The 19,352-nt window shown below is 45.4% G+C and overlaps 1 protein-coding gene across 2 annotated transcripts in view; it reads right to left on the bottom strand.

Annotated features, from left to right (window-relative positions):
• ADAM19 (ADAM metallopeptidase domain 19) overlaps positions 1-14,410 on the bottom strand; it is a 103,598-nt gene extending 89,188 nt beyond the window's left edge. The window contains exons 1-3 of one of the 2 annotated variants that reach the window (XM_044277913.1): positions 14,253-14,410; positions 5,754-5,857; positions 4,582-4,652 (exon numbers count right to left, since the gene is read on the bottom strand). In XM_044277913.1, coding sequence (XP_044133848.1) covers positions 4,582-4,652; positions 5,754-5,857; positions 14,253-14,343 — 266 coding nt within the window. In that variant the 5' untranslated portion in view covers positions 14,344-14,410. Of the gene's footprint in view, positions 1-4,581; positions 4,653-5,753; positions 5,858-14,252 lie in introns of those variants that run through there. The other variant, XM_044277914.1, reaches the window with a different exon arrangement.
• Positions 14,411-19,352: the final 4,942 nt, after the last annotated feature.

The following is a 19,352-nucleotide window of genomic DNA, read 5'->3' as shown; positions in this document are numbered from 1 at the left end:
GAAAATGTGAACAGAGGAGCTGTGGATTTTTCTGAATGAAGTGGAGATAATGGCTGGCTATATACAGTACATGAGATCTGACAGCGGGCTCGACATGCATCCTAAATTGGGAGAGATGAAAAAGCCGCTGTAAGGGCTACCCAAGAACAAAAGGATCGGGCAGCTCAAATCCATCTGCTCAATCCTTATTTCCCCATACACATTAGACGGCTTGCTGACCTCACAAAAATGTTTGGTCGACATTTATTTAATGTGTATGGACAGCTTAAAGGGGTTGTCCCATCACAGACAATGGTAGCATATCACTAGGATATGCCCCCATTGTCTGATAGGTGCGGGTCCAGTCTCTGGGACCCGCATCTACACCAATAAGAGAGAGTGGAAAGGTGGTGGAGGGTGCACTGCACATGCGCAGCCATCCTCCATAGCGCTGGCTCGGCCATTTCCATCGGCCCCATAGAAATAAATGGGAGCTTTGGCCGTGTAAGCGCGGTGCATTCCCATTCACTTAAGGGAAACTGAACCGGATCGCTGGATATATGTGGATCTGACCTAAGAAAAGGAGTCCCATATTGGAGTCTACCAGCTACGATACTGTCACGAACCAGCAGGTGTAAACCCACTGTGCCACGTGTCCTACCTCTTCTAAGGGCGTTGTCTAAGTGAACCCCTCGATCTTCACAGTACCCCTGATGGTGGGCATAGACTTTCCCGAGGGGAACACCAGGTCACTACCTCTTGAGGAGAATAGGCACACGAGGCAGCTGGTCCAGGCGGACCAGGAGATACCTGAGAAAGGTACCAGAGGTACAGACGTTGTCAACAGGCTGAGTCATTACTAGGGATCGACCGATTATCGGTTTTACCGATATTATCGGCCGATATTGAGGATTTTAACTGTTATCGGTATCGGCATTTATTTTGCCGATATTCCGATAACAAATCGGGAACACAGATCGCGCTGCTGACAGCGCTCTCCGTGTTCCCTCTGCAACACAGGGGAGAAGGAAGCAGTGTCTCCCTCCCCCCTGTGCTGCTGCTGCCGCTGTAGCCAATGGGAGGACCGGAAACAAGAGGAGGGGAGGAGCTATGGCCACTGCGCCACCAATGAAGATAAGTCTCTCATTCATTCATATACAGGAGGCGGGAGCTGGCTGCAGAATCACATAGCCGGCTCCCGACCTCTATGAGCTGTAGCCGCGATCCTCGGTTAACCCCTCAGGTGCCGCGGATCGCAGCTACCGCTCATAGAGATCGGGAGCCGGCTATGTGATTCTGCAGCCAGCTCCCGCCTCCTGTATATGAATGAATGAGATTTATTTTCATTGGTGGCGCAGTGTGCCCGCGGCCCCCCACCCCCACCCCAGTATTAACAACATTGGTGGGTTCGCAGTGCGCCCGCGGCCCCCCACCCCAGTATTAAAAACATTGGTGGCGCAGTGCGCCCCCCCCGCAGTATTAATCATTGGTGGCAGTGGCCACAGGATCCCCTCCTCCTCCGATCGGAGTCCCAGCAGTGTAATGCTGGGGCTCCGATCGGTTACCATGGCAGCCAGGACGCTGCTGAAGCCCTGGCTGCCATAGTAAGCTCCATGCTGCTGTGTGCACAAAGCACAGAGCAGCAGGGACAGTGTGAAGTCCTATTCACCCTGATAGAGCTCTATCAGGGTGAATAGGACAAGGGTTCTAGTCCCTAAGGGGGCTAAAAGTTAGTAAAAAAAAAAAGTATAAATGAAAAATAAAGATTTACAAAAAAAAAATACACATTAACAATAAACATTCATTTTCAGCAGGAATTTTTTATTTTTTTTTCAAAAATGAAAATTCACATAATGTCGGTATAAATTATCGGCTATCGGCCTAAAAGTTCACAAATTATCGGTATCGGTCCTAAAAAATCAATATCGGTCGATCCCTAGTCATTACCAGGACCAACAGTGCAGGACCAAAGGATGAAGCAGAAGCAAAGTCAAACAGACAATAGGTCAGAGCAGGCAGCACAGGTACAGTTCAGGCAATTCGGGTCGGCAACAGGAGAGTCAAGTCAAGCAGGCAGGGATCAAACAGGTAGCAGAATCCTTGACACCGAGTCATCTGGGAAGGGGGCTGAGCCACTTATATACATGCAGGAGGGCTAGGATTGGTCAGCGAGGTCACATGACCTAACCCATAAAGCCTAGGAAGTGATGTGCTCCGGCCCTTAAGGAAGTGCTGCAGGAAACTAGCAGCAAGCATGCTGTGGCTAGGGCTGAGAAGAAACTGTGGAGCGGATCTCAGAACAACAATACCTACACAGACAGAGCCCAGGACTGCATCAGTGAATGGGAAGCACTGGCCGCAGATCACCACTGAACACAGCGCCCAGGACTGCGGCAGCAAGCAGGGGAACAGCGGCGCACAGCATCCGCTGTTACAGATATGATAGAAAAACGTACACTGCTACGAATAATTTATAAAATAATTCAACGTATTGTGCAACAATTAAAATACATATATATTACGCAGATACACAATCCACATACAATGTACCACAGAAAGAATGGGAAACGACTAAGCAATCGGCAATAATTTATATTTGTATAGTACAATTCACAGATATTGATATTCATAGAAAAACACCACCCCACAAAAAGGTAGTAATATCAATATAAACCCAAAATATGGCACCCAGACAGACGCCCAACAAGTGGTTTGCAATGCTTCCTCAGAGGGATAGCTGCAAATGGGGCAATACACTGCATAAATACCCTACATGATCCAATGATAAAACCTAAAAGAAGTGTTACTACTTAATAACTTACATCAAAGACAGAGGGGGGATGAACGCCACCCGGGCAGATAGAGAAGTAAGATGGCGCTGCTCAATAGCATCCAGTCATGTGACTAGTTCATGACACACGCTTCTATTTGACCCAAAAATGCCATAAAAACATCTAAAAAAAAAACAAACACTGCACAAATCAGATGTTTTTGGATTCCTTCCCTTGGGCAAAAAATGGAAAACCAAAAAAACGAAAACTGAAAGAAAATGCCCAATAAAGGCCTGGCCTTCTATGCCAAAAGCTTTCCCTACAAAATTAGGGAACAACAAAAATTAAGTCAAAAAAGAAAATTCTGAAATATTCTCTCTGTATTCGGCAGCACTGGTCACTGGGACCACCAAAGGACTGGAGCTGTCACAACCAGACAGCTGAGAAGCTCTGACAGAAGCCTTTCAGAACCTCCTCCTTGAGTTTTCTTTGTTTTTGGTTTTCAGTTCCTCATCTCGTTAGCCTCTCTCAGCTGTCATGTAGTTGGACTGATTGCATCCCTTTAAATTCCTCCCCATAATGCATTAGTGTGCGGTTTATACAGCTTCCTGGAGTGTGTGTGCATGCTGATCCTATCAGTCTTCTACAAGTTAAGTGTTTTACATTCATTTGTGATTTTCTGTTTGCTGGATCCTAGGTGACCCTGACTCCCTCCGTGTTTAGTGTAGGGAGCCGGTGGTCGTGTCCCTTCACTATTGTAGGGTGTTCAGGTGTTATATAGTCGAGGTACGAGGATATGCGATCATCCACCATTGGGATTATTGCATAGGCTGAGCAGTAAGGGAGAGAGCCAGGTCTGAAGCAGGGGTCTCCCTTTTTGTTCCTTAGTTTTGGATCCAGTGAGTCATATATTAATTTTGCATTGTCTTGTTTCCTGTACACCTTCCGTGACAGGAGCCCTCACTGTGTCGCGATCATTTGACCCAGGATGACAAGTCAGTGATCTGCAATGATCATAGGAATCGGCGGAGGACCCTGATGACCGCTGGCAAGGGGACGAGCAGAATTTAAAAGGTGAGAATATTAGAAAAGCTTTTTTCACAGTGTAAACCTCCTGAACTTAATCCAGAAAACCTGTCCAAGTCTATTGGGCCATAAATGGGAATTATTTGGCAGTGAAATGACAGCAGATTTTAGCCAGAATAAGGAAACAGTTGGAAGACGTTACTGTCACACCCGGTAATATGGACACGATTTTACATTTGTCCAGTGTAATCTGGAGAGTTCTGTAGGGGATGTGTCCTCCTCAAGGCATTGTGTCAGGAGAAGACTGCAGGAAGTTATATCTAGCCTACAAAGATAAACCCCTGGCATTGCTTTTCTCTGCACTTCCTACCAATAGTCCTATTGTTGCTTTCAATAAATTGATCTGGGATTTTCTTTTAACCCAGGCGTCCTGTGGCGTAAAAGACTGAGTCTGTTATTTCAGCCCCATGACAGGAGGCAGGATGCTTTTAAGATCTGGAGACATCTATATCAGTGATTGGCAGCCGCTGACACTTAAAGGGACAGGACACTGAAAAATAACTTCTGACTAGTGGATGTGTAATGTATGCTGCAATCCATACATTAGCGTTCCATCCATTCACTGCCCCCAGGAGACCTACAATCTAATTGGTCATTTCAATTTTCTGCCTGTATTCACAGGGGTGCCCTTTGTCACAGCACAGGGGACATGTGGAGCATTAATATAGGATGATGTGATGTAAAACTGATGTAAGGACAAAATACCGCAGTGTGACTGCACTTTATGGCTTGACTTCTTACTCACTCATTTCTCTGAAGAGTTAGAATCATCTTCCTCCCTTCAGCCATCACCATCACTTCTGCATATGTTGGATACTGTTAAATAAAACATGAAACTTACTCCCAAAAATACACAAGAGCTTTACAGGACCATCTGGAGACTTGTATGTTCTGTTTACACAGGTTGCGCAAGCTTGCAAACAGCGCCACCCCTGTCCATGGGTTGTGTCTGGTACTGCGGTTCAGCTCCATTGAGGAGAATCAGGTTCAGCATCAATACCACCTACAACCTGTGGACATGGGGTGGCGCTGTTTCAAGACGAATACAGCCATCCACATTTTTCTAACCCTTGTAACCGGAACATATACGGGTGAAACTCGAAAAATTTGAATATCGTGCAAAAGTCCATTTATTACAGTAATGCAACTTAAAAGGAATTGCATTAATGCAGCTTAAAATTAGAATTTAGTGATAAGGTTCAATATTCTAGGCTCAAAGTGTCACACTCTAGTCAGCTAATTAATCCATACCCCCTAAGGAAAGGTGACCTTAAAATTGAGACTTTGGGGTTTCATAAACTGTAAACTATAATCATCCAAATTATACCAAATAAAGGCTTGAAATATCTTGCTTTGCATGTAATGAGTCTATCTCATATGTTAGGTTCATTACTGAATTAATGAACTTTGCACAATATAATTTTTCGAGTTTCACCTGTAAGTCCCCAAATGTTTCTATTCTCCTTAGATGTTAAGTCATTTTGATCTCATGCACAAAAAAACAAATGACTCATCTTGTCAGTGGGCATGAATGGCATATTAATCTGCAAGTATATTCTTCATGCTCACTGTTGTGAATGTGTGCCAGTCGTCACAGCTTTTCTGGAATTCTGTTCATGAACCAGGGAGATCAGGATGAACAGTATTTTGCATAGACGAGATCACATTTATATGGTGAGAAATAATTTTTTTGGTCTTTACTTAAGATGGTTATCATCAGGAAACAATGCTGTATCGGCGGCTGAATCCAGTGTGGGTCCTGGTGTGCCTAGAAGCTAACAAACCAGAGTCTTCTTGTTCTGATTTTGTAAAATTCAAGACGACCATGTTGTTCTGTGCCACATTCTCTGAACTTCTGGATTATCAGATGCCACATTATTCATAGCAGACATTGTGCTTTGCACGCAACCTACTCACTTTGTCACTGAGTTTATCTTGCAGACCACTAGGCGTCAACCAGCGAGGGGTGATTACTTCAGAATGCGACCGAATCTTCTCAAGATGAGACTGATGACTTGTTCCTGGAATGGAAAGGGTGGAATTTAGATTCAGCAAAAGGAAATATGCAAAAAAATTAAATAATAATACTGTTTTAACGGACAGAAAAATGAAATTAATTACTCACTACTGCTAGATTTCCTGTCAAGCCCAGTACATCATATTAGCAGTAACATAACATGTCTGCATGCCTAAAAATGATTGGATGTGTCTGTTCCACTAAATACATTTCCCAGAAAAATAATTCTGGAGCATCATTTGTCATTCATTTGAGGGCAGAAAGAGCTGAGCCTCTAGGTGTAATAACAACACCCCCGTTGCTCCCAGAGGCTCATTTGCATATATTAAAACTATGTGGGCACATATGAACATGGGACCAGATGTTTTCAGCTGCAAGTGCACATGTAACAGGTCAGCCAGTTTCATAGGTACAAAACTGCTGACAGATGCCCTTTAAGATTTTCCATCACTGGAACTAAAGGGCCTAGGCTAACCCCTAAAAAAAAAAACTCCATAGCATCACCCTTATACAGTTGGCACAATGTAGGCAGGCAGGTAACGTTCTCCTGGCATTTGTCAAATCCAGACTCATCCTTCGGGCTGATTCATCTTTCCACAGAAGACGTTTCCACTGCTCCAGAGGCCAGTGGTGACGTGCTTTACACCACTCCAGCTGATGCTTGGCATTGTGCCTGATGCTACAGCTGCTTGGCCATGGAAACCCATGCCATGGGGTCCCCGGCACACAGTTTTTGTGCTAATGTAAATGCTAGCGGAGTTTTGGAACTCGTTGGTGACTGTTATGCACACGGTGACCCTGCTCTAAAACGTTACATGGCCTGCCACTTTGAGGTAGGGTGGCACTCATAAGCCGGACATTGTAGGCCTCGCTAAGCCAACACAATGCTGCTGTATGAGCATGATGATACAGAAAAAGAGGACAGCCCTGTGTCCGTCCAGGCCCTGCACTGGACGGACGACAGGAAGCCAGAAAACCAGACTGTTCGGCCTACTTTGAGGCTGAGTTGATGGGGTTACGAGACGCTTCCACCTTGCAATAATGACAGTCACAACTGATGATGGTATATGTAGGAGGGAAGAAATTTTACAACCTGACTTGTAATGGTGGCATACTATTACACTGGAATTCAGTGAGCTCTTTTACAAAGACTCATTCTTTCACAAATGTATGTTTTGCTACCTGTGCAGTGTCCCCACCACAAGTGGTTAAAGGGTTAATGTCACTGCATTTCTTGCATTTGGGCTGTGTATGTACTGGGAAGTTCTCTAGCGGCTAGGCAGGGCTTGCTCCTCCCCTTCCTCTCCAGGAGGAAGTGAGTTCAGTCTTGCGTAACCTGCAGATGGGTCAGCAGCTAAGGAGCAGTGCCAAGTTATTTCCCAGCCCTTGAAGGGAAGAGATCCTATAGAATGTATAGCAGACTGCAGAACATGTCAGAGAAAGGTAACGCGCCTATATTGAGGCTACGGACATCTCTGCATGCTGGTGGGAGTAATAAGCTTCAGGTTTACCATTATATCAAATAGACAGAAAAGATTCACTGTCCAGAGACTGTATTCCTCTGAGGATACTGGGGTATGTAAATATATCTAGAGATAGAGATGGTAAGAAACAACTGTACTACCTGGAGAGAAACTGTCCTTCCTGATACTGCCTTGGGAATCACAACTGCTAACTGTGAAAACTGAATTTGATGTGTACAGTGCCTGCGTAATTCATCTGTACTGCCGCCGTCATTTACTCACACCTCAGGAACCCTGCCTTGCACCTCTAATATTAACAACAGCAAGGGCATCCCAATATACTCAAGGCAGGAGGTTCCAAGAGACAGGGAGACCCCCGAAGGGAGTAAAAGGTGCGCCCTTCATTACCACTGTGTGGCTCAGGGAGCGTCAGAACCATGAGGACTACTACCCCCTTTTGGCCCCACGTGTCGGTATTTCAGTCTGCAAATAACGAATCTGCAAAATATAGACATCTTATGTGTGTATTCTGAATTTTTCCTCTCCCTTCAATAGAAAGGAGTGTTCTCGTCCACAATATGAACCAGAATAGGGCATGTTTTATATTATGCGGAACTGTCCCACAGATCCACAAAAAATACAGATGTGTGCATGGCCCCTTAGACATGAATGGGTCAGTGTGCTATCCATAAAAAATGAGGATGAAAAATACGGTTGTGTACATGAGGCATGCTGCATAGTAAGGGCCTGGATTTTATACACCTGTGGCAATAGGACTGAATGAAGCACCTGCATTTACTGATTAAGAGGTGTGTCCCAGTACTTCTCTCCATATAGTCTATGTGACAAGAAATGGCAGCCATTAGCCCCCACCCAGGTTGTCACTGCAGAATATGCACTGAATCAGAGTTGCAGTAATAAAATTATTGCTCATAACTAGGTAGATTTACAGTGTAGCAGACTAGGACATATAGTTGCTAACTAGAGATGAGCGAACTTCTGTTTTAAGTTCGGCGTCTAAAGTTCGGGTTTGGATTAGCGGAGAATCCCGATCTGGAACCGGATATGGATTCCGACTTCCGTTGTGGTCCGTGGTAGCGGAATCAATAATCGGCCATTATTGATTCCGCTACCACGGACCACAACGGAAGTCGGAATCCATATCCGGTTCCAGATCGGGATTCTCCGCTAATCCAAACCCGAACTTTAGACGCCGAACTTAAAACAGAGGTTCGCTCATCTCTATTGCTAACCCCTGCAGAGACATGTTAATTTTATTTTAGGTGGAAATGTATGAGATGGAGACTGAAGTTTGCGTTTGACCACCGAATGGATCCCAACAGGATGTGGCTGTGGCTCTACACCCTTCGATATTCTTTTGAGGTTTCCGCTACTAAGAATCTCTGACACAACACTTATAATATAACTTCATGGATCTTAAAGGGGTTGTCTCGCTTCAGTAAATGACATTTATCATGTAGATAAAGTTAATACAAGCCACGGACTAATGTATTGTGAATGTCCATATTGCTTCCTTTGCTGGCTAGACTCATTTTTCCGAGGCACAACCCCTGTTTACAGCACTTTTGAGAAAATTGTGAAATGAACTCCTTTAAGGACCCCCCCCCCCCCAACTTTAAAAATATGAATTGATTAATTAAATACAAAAATACTTTTGCCCAATAAAAAACCTACAAAATCAGGCTGGCCTGCAGAATAAGGGCCCATGCACACGGCCGTTGCCGTACTGCGGCTCGCATACGGCAGTTCCACAATACTAGGGGCACCGGCCGTGTGCACCCCGCATCACGGATGCGGACCCATTCACTTGGGTTCCCAAACCTGGAGATGCGGTGCGGTACGGAACTACGAAGTGCTTCCGTGGTGTTTCTGGCCATGCCTCCGCACCGCAAAAAAAATAGAACATGTTCTATTTTTTTGCAGTGCAGACGGATCACGGACCCATTCAAGTTGAATGGGTCTCGATCCATCCTGGCCGCTGCACTGACTTTGCCTGTGTATGAGACCTAAAGGTAACATATTTATGGGCAGGGCGAATGGCGCAAAATTTTAAATGTAAAAAATCAATGGCAGAATTGATGTTATTTTTCTCCACCCCTTTCCAGGAAAGAGTTAATAAAAGTTACATGTACCCCAAAATGTTGCCAGTAAAAAACATAACTCATCCTGCAAAAAAAAAAATTTTTAAAAGTTATGGCTTTCAGAATGAGACAATGAAAAAAAAAGTATTTTGCGTCTTTAAAGTTATTGATATTGGTGGCTCATCTTTACGATATGCCATCAGTATCAGAACGATGGGGGTCCGACCCCCCGTACCACCACCAATAAAAGTTGGCGCCAGAACTACACAGCTCTGTCCACTACAGAACAGAGCTCCTAACTGCAACGCTGCTTCTATTCAGCGGTGTCCACTACACAATGGACAGAGCTGTGTATTTTCGGTCCTGGAGAACAACTAAGTATCGAATCAGAGGGGTTGTGGGGTGTAGGACTCTCGCCAAACTGATATTGACGGAGATAACGTCTGATTGGTGGAACTTCTGTGTCTACTGCGTCACCACATCCTTAAAGGGAACCTGTCACCGGGATTTTGGGTATAGAGCTGAGGACATGGGTTGCTAGATGGCCGCTAGCACATCCGCAATATCCAGTCCCCATAGCTCTGTGTGCTTTTATTGTGGAAAAAAAAAACGATTTGATACATATGCAAATTAACCTGAGATGAGTCAGGGACAGGACTCATCTCAGGTTAATTTACATATATATCAAATCGTTTTTTTTCCACAATAAAAGCACACAGAGCTATGGGGACTGGATATTGCGGATGTGCTAGCGGCCATCTAGCAACCCATGTCCTCAGCTCTATACACAAAATCCCGGTGACAGGTTCCCTTTAAAGGGGTCATCTGAGATTTTTATATTGATGGCCTATTCGCAGGCCTATCTCAATAAGCCCTATAGGGAGAGGGCCACACACATATCCAGCCACCGCTACCATACGTGGATGCTAAAAGGAGTCAGTTGGGGCCAGGCTCTAGAGATGGGATAGTGGGATTACAACCCCCCCTCCCCGCCCCCAAAAAAAACCCAATGTTACCAATCTTTATTACTAGGACAGAAATGTTCGCCTTCGGTGTGATCCACTCTACAGGGATACTTCCCTCATAAAACGTCTGGCACGTCTGACACATATGGCCGCCTTCCCAGAATGTGACTGATGTTGTGGCGATGACAGAATCCTCTCGGCTGAATCCACCGAAAATATCTTCAAAAATCACCTCATGATAGCTGATCAGTGACTACAAGTAAGTGACAAGTCCAGCCTGTGCCAAGAACGCACCCACCCTCAGCACCAGGATCTGCAAATTCCCCACCGCGCGTCTATATATAGTAGGCTATATATACCGCACCAGGCGGCCTCACATAAACACGACACGTCCGACGTACACACAGGCAAGTACATACCACATGTCTAATGTACGCAGACAGGACACGTCCGATGTACACACACCGCCAAGTACATACCACATGTCTAATGTACGCAGACAGGACATGTCCGACGTACACACAGCCAAGTACATACCACATGTCTAATGTACGCTGACAGGACATGTCCGACTTACACACAGCCAAGTACATACCACATGTCTAATGTATGCAGACAGGACATGTCCGACGTACACACAGCCAAGTACATACCACATGTCTAATGTATGCAGACAGGACATGTCCGACGTACACACAGCCAAGTACATACCACATGTCTAATGTATGCAGTCACTACATGTCTGACTTAAACGCACCACCAAGTACATACCACATGTCTAATGTCTGCAGACCACCAGTATATCAGTATTTCAAGAACTTTCCACACAAATTACCCCACCCCCAGTGCCATTTCTTAGGTACAACCAATATGGCTGCCATGACATCCACCTGGAGTATGCACCTAGCTTTTGCCGCTGCTCGGGAGGAGCGGAGTGGATGATTGTAGTGTTATTGGCAGCGACAGTCTTTCATACAAATCAGAGTGGCAGTCCTCATACTAATGCTCCCTAGAGGTGGGCAGTGACAGGAGAGCACACCTTTTCTCCCCTCGGGGCACAACCTGATGTTGCGGCTCCTGCCCAATGGTAGTTGGGGTGCCCTTGGTGTTATGCATTTGGTACGGGTGCTGTGGCCGGCGCAGGGTGCTGGAGTAAATAACCAGGTCAATTACAGAAAATAGACAAGTCCCTCTTTACTAAAGTGCAGAATGAGAGTTGTAGTACACCCAACAGTTTCAAACACAGTTCCAAACAAGTAACAATACAAATCTTTCCAAATAGCAATATATGGATATGAGCAATAATGGGGGTTGTGGTACATCCAATGATTAAAACACAGTTCCAAACAATTCACAGTACAAATCGTTCCCAATAGCAATATGTGGATATGAGCAATGATGGGGGTTGTAGTACTCCTATCTTTCTCTCTCCCTGCAGAATCTAGCGCTGGCAGTAAGGCTCTCACAAATGTGTCTGTAATACCCAGGCTGAGAGGTAAAGGGTTAAAATACAGGTGGCCAGGACTGTGTCACAGCCTGGAAGGGTATATACCAGGCATGGCCAACCTGAGGCTCTCCAGCTGTTGTAAAACTACAACTCCCACCATGCCCTGCTGTAGGCTGATAGCTGTAGGTAGCCTGGGCATGCTGGGAGTTGTAGTTTTGCAACAGCTGGAGAGCCTCAGGTTGGCCATCCCTGGTATATACAATATACTATATGGTATACTAGGCAGCTGTGAAAGGAAACAGGGAATGATTCGCCATTCAGGATTCTGGAGAAGATGAATAACAGTCCTTATAGGATATTCATTTTTGTATTTTTCTATAACGATGTGGGGGCCCTAAGCCCTTTAAATACTACAATTTGTGTGAAAAAAGTCAAAAGCTCAATGAGTCCAAGCTGTAAAAAATATGAATTATTGCACATTTTATAAATATGTTGTTTTTATATTAATCAATACCACCGAGGATACGGGCAGATGTTGCGGAGAACACGTGTGGTCGAAGCCCCGCTCACATGCGGAGGGAACGAATGCACAATTTTGCAAGTTAAAGAGGACCTCTCACCTCTCCTGACATGTCTGTTGTAGTGACTACTTGTATTCCCCCTGTAATAACAGTTCTGGGACCTTTCTAAGAGGGGTGTGTCCCTGCACAGTCTGACACCAGCAACACTGAATCAGACACACGCGCTACTGGTAACGCCCAGCAGTACCGTTACTGCAGACTGCTGGCAATTTATTTGTAACCTTCTAGTAGGAACCATGTAGGAAATGGTACAGCACAGAGTCAGAGGACTAGATGCTCCAGAACTGTTATTACACGGGGAATGCAGCATGTGGTTAGGACTCTGTTCACATCATGTTTCAGCCCTGTATACTGCACATACACCAAACATACCCATAGGACTCCATTCAACTGATGGATGGAAATGGTGTTCATCAAACCAGTATAGATGGCTGGATAGACACATAGGAGATAGAGATTTAGTTAGCTAGATATTATGAGATAGATAGATAGATAGATAGACACATCCCATGTACACGTATAGGAGGCAGTCAGCAGTATATACACATCCCATGTACACGTATAGGAGGCAGTCAGCAGTATATACACCCCATGTACACGTATAGGAGGCAGTCAGCAGTATATACACCCCATGTACACGTATAGGAGGCAGTCAGCAGTATATACACATCCCATGTACACGTATAGGAGGCAGTCAGCAGTTTCTACACATCCCATGTACACGTATAGGAGGCAGTCAGCAGTATATACACATCCCATGTACATGTATAGGAGGCAGTCAGCAGTATATACACATCCCATGTACATGTATAGGAGGCAGTCAGCAGTATATACACATCCCATGTACATTTATAGGAGGCAGTCAGCAGTATATACACATCCCATGTACATTTATAGGAGGCAGTCAGCAGTATATACACATCCCATGTACACGTATAGAAGGCAGTCAGCAGTATATACACATCCCATGTACACGTATGGGAGGCAGTCAGCAGTATATACACATCCCATGTACACGTATGGGAGGCAGTCAGCAGTATATACACATCCCATGTACACGTATAGGGAGGCAGTCAGCAGTATATACACATCCCATGTACATGTATAGGAGGCAGTCAGCAGTATATACACATCCCATGTACATTTATAGGAGGCAGTCAGCAGTATATACACATCCTATGTACACGTATAGGAGGCAGTCAGCAGTATATACACATCCCATGTACACGTATGGGAGGCAGTCAGCAGTATATACATCCCATGTACACGTAAGGGAGGCAGTCCGCAGTATATACATCCCATGTACATGTATAGGAGGCAGTCAGCAGTATATACATCCCATGTACACGTATAGGAGTCAGTCAGCAGTATATACACATCCCATGTACACGTATGGGAGGCAGTCAGCAGTATATACACATTGCATGTGCATATATGGGAGTCAGTCAGCAGTATATACACATCCCATGTACACGTATAGGAGGCAGTCAGCAGTATATACACATTGCATGTACATATATGGGAGTCAGTCAGCAGTATATACACATCCCATGCACACGTATAGGAGGCAGTCAGCAGTATATACACATTGCATGTACATATATGGGAGTCAGTCAGCAGTATATACACATCCCATGCACACTTTACGAGAGGCAGTCAGCAGTATATACACATTCCATGTACACATATGGGAGGCAGTCAGCAGTCATCCCATGTACATATATGGGAGGCAGTCAGCAGTCATCCCATGTACATATATGGGAGGCAGTCAGGAGTGTATACACATCCCATGCACACTTTACGGGAGGCAGTCAGCAGTATATGCAGTGACTGACACTCACCTGCTGCAGTCACAGGTGTCCCCAGCATCATCACCATCCAGATCCCCATCCAGACACGGGTCCCCCCGGGCCATGCAGCGCCGTCCTCCATGCGCGGGACCCCCGGCTTCTTCTGCCCGAGTCCACATGCAGCCCCAGAGCCCGGTGCCCGGTGCCGCCCTGCGCTGGACCCTCCCACACAGCGGGCTCTGTGTATACTGAGGTGATGACGCTGGGGGAGCACCAGACACCAGGGAGCCCCCTCCTCCGCTGTGTGGTACCTGCACCGCCCTGCCTGCTCAGCTGCTGCCGTTTTCTGTGGGGGTCATTTACAATGGCTTCTGTGCCAGAAACTCGCATTAAACAGTCGCAAAAGGGTTTGCAACCTTTTAAACTCCATCACCACTAAATTCAGTCACAATTGATGTTTCTTTGCTGTTATTAATTAAAAATAATAATAATAATGGCTGCACACATATAAGCAGTAGTAAAGCTGAGAAATGGGGATCATTCTATTCATGTCATCTTTGCTGTTATTGCCAGTTTCCCAAAAAAGGGGGTTGGGTAGAGCCCCAGCAGATTTCTAATAATTTATACCAGTAAATGATGAAATCTACACCAGCTTGTAGATTATAGGCACCTCGTCATAAATTAAGCGCACCCCCCAGCGCCGCAGGTGATATCAAGACTGGCGTGATGTGATAGGAGCTCCAGCTTGCTGCAGTATTTTTCCAGCAGAAAGCCGCTATTCATGGAGGAAACCCTCCGAATCCAATTAAAGTCAATGGGGATCTGGCACTGTCTGGTTATACCAGATGCGGTAATTCCGGTAGTCTTCTCCTCTATCGGAACAGACAACCAGAATACCGTACACAAATGTTATGTGGCCCTAGCCTTATCTGGCGCCAACAGGATCTGAAAGGTGCCGGACGATCAGAAGTTCTGGAGTAGCAGATAAGCCATAAAAAGTATCTCAGGCCGCATTCACATGACCGTGGGACTTCCATGCCCAAGTAGCAAGGGCTTCTACCGCAAATGATTGGACATGTCCTACGTTTGGCCGCATCTTGCGGATCACAGACCGATTGAAGTCAGTAGGTCCGCACCACAATGAAAGTTGGGGTATGCTTTGTCAGAAAGTGAGCCAACCAGTATGTGGTAACTTGACTGTCCAAAGATGTACCAGATTTATCATTCAGCATCGACCACTGAGATAACTGACTGTCTAGTCTAGGGATCCGCAGTCTGGCACTCCAGCTGCTGTGAAACTACAACTCCCAGCATGCACACTGACAACGCTCCTGATAAATGCCTGATCGTCAGAAGAGATGAGAGTTGTATTTACATGCAGCAATCATTTCAGCCGTATGGGAACAAGCGATCACTCTGTGTGATCATTCATCCCCATGCAGATTCATTGTTTCTAGGCAGCAGAAACGATGATTTTGGTGGCCACCTCAATGATGTTTTCACACCAATGAATAAGCGGTTGCTTGTTCATCGAGTAACTGACTGGTGGTCTTAAAGGGGTATTCCCATCACAGACAATGGGGGCATATCACTAGGATATGCCCCATTGTCTGATAGGTGTAGGTCCCACCTCTAGGACACCGTACAGTAACTGAACTGAAGACATCCTGATGCATCCTGAACGGATTGCTCTCCCTTCAGAATGCATTAGGATAAAATTGATCTTTTTTTTTTTCCGGCATTGAGCCCCTAGGACGGAACTCAATGCCGGAAAAGTTTAACGCAAGTGTGAAAGTACCCTTAGGCCTCATCCACACGACCGTTGTTTTGGGCCGCATCCGAGCCGCAGTTTTTGCGAATTGGATACGGACCCATTCACTTCAATGGGGCCGCGAAAGATGCGGACAGCACTCTGTGTGTTGAAATTTGTAGTGTAGAAGCAGCACCGTGCGGTCTCAAGATAATGCGTTTGTCAATGCAGCAGCCTAGCCGTAGGCCCTTGATCCATCAAGCCTTAAAGTACATACGTGGAAAAGAAGATGGCTTCGGCAGCATGTCGCAATATCAAAAATTCTTTTATTCGTACCTCCAGACACAATTGGCCAATTGTGTCTGGAGGTACGAATAAAATAATTTTTGATATTGCGACATGCTGCCGAAGCCATCTTCTTTTCCACGTAAGCACTCTGTGTGCTGTCCGCATCCGTTCCTCCGTTCTGCCCTATTCTTGTCCATTTTGCGGACAAGAATAAGCAGTTATATCAATAGCTGTCTGTGCCGTTCCGCAAATTGCGGAATGCACATGTACGCCATCCGTGTTTTGCGGATCAGCAATTTGCAGTCCGCAAAACACACAACGGTCTTGTGCATGAGGCCTCATTCTGCTGGAAAACAGCTCCCAAGTGCCCAGCTGAAAATGAAAGTAAAATCAGCTTTCATTCCTGACTCAATTTCTAATGGCTATATGTTCTGATATAGTGAATATAATGCTGCGGTTCTGGTATCGTTTGAAAGGTTAGAATGCCAGCTTTCAAACAAGGCCATATTTCTAGCTGGTACCAATCCTAAGATATGAGCAGCTAACCCTCCCCTCTTCAGTCTGGTTTGCTTTGGGCACTTGGAGCAGCAGAGCTGGGCACTTGGGAGCTGTTTTCCAGCAGAATAAAAGTGCTATTCCCTGGACGTGGACTAGAGACACAAAGTGCACACAGGTATGCTGGGAATGTGTATGTAATCTTCTGTGGGGCAGAGCTCCTAGTTATATTGGTGACAGAGAAGCAGATTAGCTGTCATGCTGCACTGAGAATTCCTATGCCTTGGTCTCTGTGTGCCTGCTACAGCTCCACCTAGTGGAAGGCCACCAGTACATGTATACACAGTGTACCTATAGTGCTTTAGCACTATTTCCCCAGAGCAACTACCTGTGTGCAGGCAGTGAAAGTGTTAAACTGTTTCTTCTACTTTAGATATATATATATATATATATATATATATATATATAATTTTAGCTAGTTTCATCCATTTGCTGTGCCTATGCTTGTCCTACGTGACAGCTGTCTCGCTCAGCATCCTTAAAGGTACACACAGCAGTTGTCCACAATCTGCCGGCGAACATATATTACAGGAATTTAAGGATTGATCTGCCTCCATTTTTCTAAAACCGACAAGTCAAAACAAGTCTGTGCCAGCGAGGGGCAGCTGCAGATTAAAATGGGGGCTGTGCGCGTCCAGGAACGGGATGGTGCATGGGAGGGTTAAAGTGAATGGCCATACCACTCTGATGATTCATTTAGTTTTTTTAATCTATCAGTATATCACATTTTAATATTTGTAGAAATCACCCATTTTTCGGACACAGAGCTCTAAATTCTCTGCAGTGGCGCAGAATGAAACGGTTCATTACACAAGTGATTACACTCAAGACAAAAAAAAGGTATAACGTTCACAACGTTCGCCGCCGGAGGATGTGCCTTATGAGACGCAGACCTAGTCATAAATTAGGCGCAGCCTCCTGCAGTCCGTGCACCTAAACAGAAATATATGGCAGCTCTGATCATTTGCCCAACAAAACGGGTGTGTAAAAGAAGATAAATTTGTCGGGGCGGCTGGTCCCGCCCCCTTCCACCCTTGCCACGGCCCCTTTAGGGAAAGTGGCGAGGGTCGAGTAAAATCTTTGAAATGCAACAGTTTTTTTAAAAGTCGTAGTTTGAAAGACACAACCACATAGTTTGTGATTTTTTAACATCACTTTCGAGGCACAAGGGAGATAATAAATTCCCCCCCTCCCCATATGTGAAATTTTGCCTCGTCTGAATGTGAATGTACCGATACAGAAGGGGGTGACAAAAGCAATAGAAAAGGCACCTTCCTGTAAAGATTGAGTGAGCAGTCCATCCATCGATCTGTATACCCATACTCTACCTCCACACGCCACAGGGCTCGTTCACACAAACTTTTTTAGCGTTCCGTATACGGACCGTTTTTTGCGTTCCGTATACAGAACCATTCATTTCAATGGTTCCGCAAAAAAACGGAATGTACTCTGTATGCATTCCGTTTCTGTATTTCCGTTTTTCTGTTCCGTTCAAAGATAGAACATGTCCTATTATTGCCCGCAAATCACGTTCCGTGGCTCCATTCAAGTCAATGGGTCCGCAAAAAAAAAAATATGGCATGTACCCCGTATGTCTTCCGTATCCGTTCCATTTTTGCGGAACCATCTATTGAAAATTTTATGCCCAGCCCAATTTTTTCTATGTAATTACTGTATACTGTATATGCCATACAGAAAAACGGAATGGAAAAACGGAACAAAACCACTACTGAAACAAAAAAAAAAAATGATCGCAAAACACTGTAAAAGCCCCACGGTCGTGTGAACGAGCCCTTAATTTAGGTTTTCTCACGGATTCATTTAAAATGCACAAGAAAATAAATGTGGCGCGTTTTTTAACACATGGCGCGTTATAGAGGTATCCTGCTGCACGAAGGCACCGTACTGCGGCACACAGAGGGCCTACAGAACTGGAAGGGCCTCATGCCACGGGCTCTCTATGGACAGTAATGAGATGTTCACCACCAGTTACATCAAAATAGCATCCGAAATAAATCCTGGGCTGAGACCGTCAGTGATTTCTGAAAGCGCGTCTTCTCTGGCAGCAGAACATTCTTCTCATCTAAAGCATTTCTGTCGGACCCTATTTCTGGTCCTCCTGGGTGAACTGCTGACAGCTGCTCCCCACAGGAAGCAGGCACAGCTGCCAAGCACTAAGTATAGGGGATTCTTAGGAGGGGTCAGGTGTCATCACCAGTGAACAATCACGTCTAGATTAACTGGTTCACAGGCAGGGGGCACTACAGAGCCACATAATTACTGGGACTGTTGATATCTGATCCTTGGGGTTCTGAGGGGCCCATTTATTTTTTACCAGATACAGTGCTGTATATTTGGAAGTGCCTGTGCCTGGTCCTGAAAAGGAATAAGCTGCAATACCAGGCACGGGCACAACAAACTATTGCTGTGCCTAGTGAAAGAGATTGGGTGCTTGCTCCCTTCCCCCCAGTTATCAGATATTGATGAGTGCTGGTAGCCCCCCCCCCCCCCCCTTCATGATAAGATTTTGATGGCCTATACCAGTGATGGCTAACCTC

Source organism: Bufo gargarizans, chromosome 2 (genome assembly GCF_014858855.1).
Source record: "Bufo gargarizans isolate SCDJY-AF-19 chromosome 2, ASM1485885v1, whole genome shotgun sequence".
NCBI lineage: Eukaryota > Metazoa > Chordata > Amphibia > Anura > Bufonidae > Bufo > Bufo gargarizans.
This window is presented reverse-complemented; position numbering and strand designations above follow the sequence as displayed.